The 4,289-nt window shown below is 68.4% G+C and overlaps 1 protein-coding gene across 4 annotated transcripts; it reads right to left on the bottom strand.

Annotated features, from left to right (window-relative positions):
* Nucleotides 1-3,268, bottom strand: LOC119564361 (suppressor of cytokine signaling 5). Of its 4 annotated transcripts, none has more exons than XM_043534537.1 (3): nucleotides 3,021-3,268; nucleotides 1,629-1,655; nucleotides 1-1,579 (listed from the first exon to the last, which is right to left on the bottom strand). In XM_043534537.1, the coding sequence occupies exon 3, from the start codon at nucleotides 1,522-1,524 to the stop codon at nucleotides 355-357; it is 1,170 nt and encodes a 389-aa protein (XP_043390472.1). In that variant the 5' UTR covers nucleotides 1,525-1,579; nucleotides 1,629-1,655; nucleotides 3,021-3,268; the 3' UTR covers nucleotides 1-354. The 4 variants fall into 4 exon arrangements, with proteins under 4 accessions (XP_043390472.1, XP_043390471.1, XP_037740358.1 ...); XM_043534536.1 differs by having other exon boundaries at nucleotides 1,629-1,660; XM_037884430.2 differs by having other exon boundaries at nucleotides 1-1,655.
* Between the last annotated feature and the right edge of the window lie 1,021 nt (nucleotides 3,269-4,289).

Consider the following 4,289-nt stretch of genomic DNA (forward strand, 5'->3'; position numbering starts at 1 on the left):
TTACAGTCACAGCAACACGACTTTATTCCAGCAGCCCGGCCCCTTTCAATAAAACAGCTGATTGAGGCTCCGGCTGTCTCTTCCCCCCCAGCCAGGATTGGGGCAGGGGCTCCTTTAACGAAGTTTCCCCCTCCTAGCCCCGTGGGTGGAACAGTAATTGGGACACATGGTTCTGCCCCCACCCTGCTGAGGCCGACAGTCCCAGATCACCGGGGGGGCCCAGAACCTGCTGTAAAGGCGGAAAGTTTGCGGGCAATATGGCCCCATATCGGCCCTGATCCCGGAGCCGAGCCCAAGCCCCTCGTACTTGGGCTGTGGCCCAGAGGCCCAAAGGCAGGGCGCTGGGTGCGGGGCTCAGTTCCAGCAGGCGTCCAGCCGCCGAACCCGCACCTTCTGCTTGTAATGGTATTCCTTGAGGTACTCCTGGAGCGCGCCGGGGATGGGCAGGCGGCCGATGCCGTCGTAGGAGGTGCAGCCGGCCACCACGGCCCGGCACAGGTGCTGCAGGGCGAAGGGGAAGGGCCGGCGCACGGGGCGGGAGAGCAGGGGCTCGAAGAACATGCAGGCGCTGGGGTCCTTGTAGCGCTCCAGCAGGCCCGAGACGGTGGGGGCGTGGAAGACGCCGGGGTCGTGCACGTCGAAGCTGAAGTTATGGTTCCATTGCTCGACGCGGGCGTGGAGCGAGCGGCCGTAGCGCCGGAAGCTGACCGAGAAGAGATAATCCTCCTGGGCCGAATCCCGCAGCAGGAAGGTCCCTTCCGGCTTCCCCTCCAGCAGGGCCTCGGCCTGGTAGCGATCCATCACCCCCCAGTAGCAGGCCAGCCGGGTCAGCTGCAGCAGATCCGGCACCAGGCAGTGGATGTAGTCGATCTGGGTGTGGACGCGGAGCTCCGGTTCGGGGGCCGCCACCACCACCTCCTCCTCCTCTTCCTCCTGGGGGGCCAGCGGGGCCCGGTTGCCCCCGGCCAGTTCGTTCATGCCGGGGGCCAGCTTGGGCCCCAGTTTGTAGAGCGGGTTGATCTGCGCCCTGGCCTCGAAGGTGTGGATCATGGCGTCCGGGGGCGGCTCCACCCCCTGCTCGATGCTGATGCGCCTCCGCTCCCGCAGCCGGTCGTCCTCGTCCTCCGCCGGCCCCGCCCCGCCGCAAGCCAGGCCCTCCTGGGCCGAGACGGGGGCCGTGTGCTGCTTGATGAGGTTCCACTTGCGGGCCAGCTCCGAGCCGGGCGGGAAGGGGCAGGTCTCCAGCATCAGCTCCCGCAGGTGGATCTTGCGCTGGGAGGGGGAGAACTCCGGGGCGCGGGCCCCGCCGGGCCCCTTGATGGGGAAACACTGGCCCACCGCGTCCCGGATCCTCTGCCGCAGCGAGCGCCCCGCCCCCCGGCCCGGCTCTGCCCCCTCTGGGGCCCGCCCCGCCGGGGTCTCCGGGAGCTTTGCCCGCCTGCGTCCGCTGCGCCGGCCCCCGGCCTCGCCCGACCTCTCCTTGGGCCGGGCCCCTCGGTCCGGCCCCTCTCCGGCCTGGGACATGACGGGGCCGAGCGCTCAGAGGACTCGGGAAGGTGTCAGGGGGCCCGGCTGGGACCGGAAGACGGCTGGGGGGTCTCTGCTGGGGTGGGGCGACCCCAGCTCACTCATGGTGGGGACGGGGAGCATCCGGCCTGCACTGAAGGGAGAGAGTTCGTTAGAGCCCAGACCCAGGCTGTGTCCCCCACCCCCACCACTGGGACCCCAGGACCCCTGCATCCTACCCCAGAAGTGGCTGCGTCTCAGGGCCGGGCAATGGATCCGTGTATAAACTGCCGCCCGCTCCCCACCCCAGAAGTGGCTGCCTCTCAGCGCCAGATGAGGGATCCCTGTAAGACCAGCTGCCCTGCCCAGGCGTGCCCCACCCCAGAGCAAGGTGCAGCTCAGTGGCCCAGCTGAGGGGGCACTGGGCTGGCACAACCTGGGTTCTGTCCCAGCCAGCAGCCGATCCCATCCAGCCGCAGGTATTTCGTTCAGCGCTAACGGGGAAGTGACAGTCTCCACTCACAAGCCCCCCCACCCCCTCCACATCCTACCCCGTCCTAGGGGCCGGCCCTCAGCACTCGGGGTGGGGGCGTGCTCAGAGTGTGGGGGGCACGGTCCCTTCAGCCAGGAAAGAGGCCAGACGATGGCCGTTTTGGGGTCCAGCTCAACCGTCCGGCAGCAGCTGTGAGGGTCTGGGCCTAGGTTGCTGCATTTCAGATCCCTGCCCCACAGATCTACCCCCACCTCATCCTGTCCCCAGCTCTCCCACCCCATATCCCAGCCCCACAGATCTACCCCACTCCCCCCATATCCCAGCCCTGCCCATTCACCTCCACACCCCACACATTTACTCCCCACCTGTACCCAGCTCCCCACACACACCCCAACCCCCACTCCCTGCCCATTCACCCCACACATCTACCCCCAGCTCCCCACGCCCCATATCCCAGCCCTGCCCCACAGATCTACCCCCATCCTGGCCCCAGCTCTCCCACCCCATATCCCAGCCCCACAAATCTACCCCACTCCCCCCACACCCCAGCCCTGCCCATTCACACCCCACTCCTGCCCCACACATTTACCCCCCGCCTATCCCCAGCGCCCCCCACCCCATATCGCAGCCCAGCCCCACAGATCTACCCCCCCACACACACCCCAACCCCCACTCTCTGCCCGTTCACCTCACACATCTAACCCCACACCCCATATCCCAGCCCCGCCCCACAGATCTACCCCCACCCCATCCTGTCCCCAGCTCCCCCCACCCCATAGCCCAGCCCTGCCCCACAGATCTACCCCCACCCCATCCTGTCCCCAGCTCCCCCCACCCCATAGCCCAGCCCCGCCCCACAGATCTACCCCCACCGCATCCTGTCCCCAGCTCCCCCACCCCCATAGCCCAGTCCTGCTCCACAGATTTACCCCCCCCCCACACACACACCCCGATCCCCACTCCCTGCCAACTCACCCCGCAGCCGCCGCCGCCCGCGGGCCGGGGCCGGGGCCGGACTCACCGCGGAGGGTCCCCACGCGGCCAGGCCGGGGCCGGGGCCGGGGCCGGCGCCGGGCCCGGGCCGGGCTGGGAAGCGGCGACCGAAGACGGAGCCAGCCGGGGAGGCGAGGCCGGGCCCAGCGCCCAGCTCCCCCCGCTGCGCCGCCCAGCTGCAGCCGCCGCCGGGGGAAGGGAAGGGCAGGCTGGGAGAGAACCCAGGCGTCCTGCCCTCCACCAAGAGCTGGGAGAGAACCCAGGTGTCCTGCCCTCCACCAAGAGCCGGGAGAGAACCCAGGCGTCCTGCCCCCACAAGAGCCAGGAGAGAACCCAGGCGTCCTACGCCCCCCACCACCGGAGCCAGGCGAGAACCCAGGCGTCCTGCCCCCGCAGCCCCACCCCCACAGGAGCCGGGAGAGAACCCAGGCGTCCTGCTCCCACAAGAGCTAGGAGAGAACCCAGGCGTCCTACGCCCCCCACCACCGGAGCCAGGCGAGAACCCAGGCGTCCTGCCCCCAAAAGAACCAGGAGAGAACCCAGGCATCTTGGCCCCCAACCTTCCCCCACTAGATCCCACTCTTCCCTCCAACCTGGGAAAAGAAAAGAACCCAGGCGTCCTGCTCCCCAGAATCTTCTCCCACCCTGCCCTAACCACTAGACTCCACTCCCCTCCCTGAGCCTGGAGAGAGCGCGGGTGCCCTGGCCCCCAGCCCCTCCTGCAGCAGCAGACTCCCGTCCCCTCCAGACCTAGGGAGAGAACCCAGGCGTCCTGGGCCCTCTCCCCACCCCAGTTCCCCATCTCCCACCCCCGCCCCAACCCAGGGAAGGAACCCAGGCATCCTGGCCTCCAGCCCCTCCCCCCATTTCTGACCACCAAGCACAACCCGCCACCCTGCCCTAGGGAGAGAACCCAGGCATCCTAGCCCCCCTGCCCCGACCACTGCACCCTCCCACCCCAGAGCTGGCGAGAAAACACCCCCCACCTGGCCCCAGGTGTTTTGCACTTTTGTGTGCCTGTTGCACACGACTTAGTGTCTCTCACACACACCCTGCTCACCCCTTCTGCCCCCGTCTGGGCTGGGCCCCCGTCTGGCACTGACACTCGCTCACAGCCGCTTGTGCCAGGCCCACTAACACCTGCATCCACCTCCTTCGCACACATGGGCCTTGGGCACCCACACGCATGTGTCCTTTGCACGCTGGAGTGTGTCTCTCTCTCCCCCACCACGTCTCACACTCACAGCCCCTTCCCCCCCCCCCCCCCCCCCACGTGAGTCTCACAGCCATGCGTGCC

This window comes from Chelonia mydas, chromosome 23, assembly GCF_015237465.2.
Source record: "Chelonia mydas isolate rCheMyd1 chromosome 23, rCheMyd1.pri.v2, whole genome shotgun sequence".
In the NCBI taxonomy this organism is placed as follows: Eukaryota; Metazoa; Chordata; order Testudines; family Cheloniidae; genus Chelonia; species Chelonia mydas.

Bases quoted from the DNA above. Each gene is read 5' to 3' on its own strand.
- LOC119564361 (XM_043534537.1), bottom strand. From the start codon at position 1,524: ATGTCCCAGGCCGGAGAGGGGCCGGACCGAGGGGCCCGGCCCAAGGAG.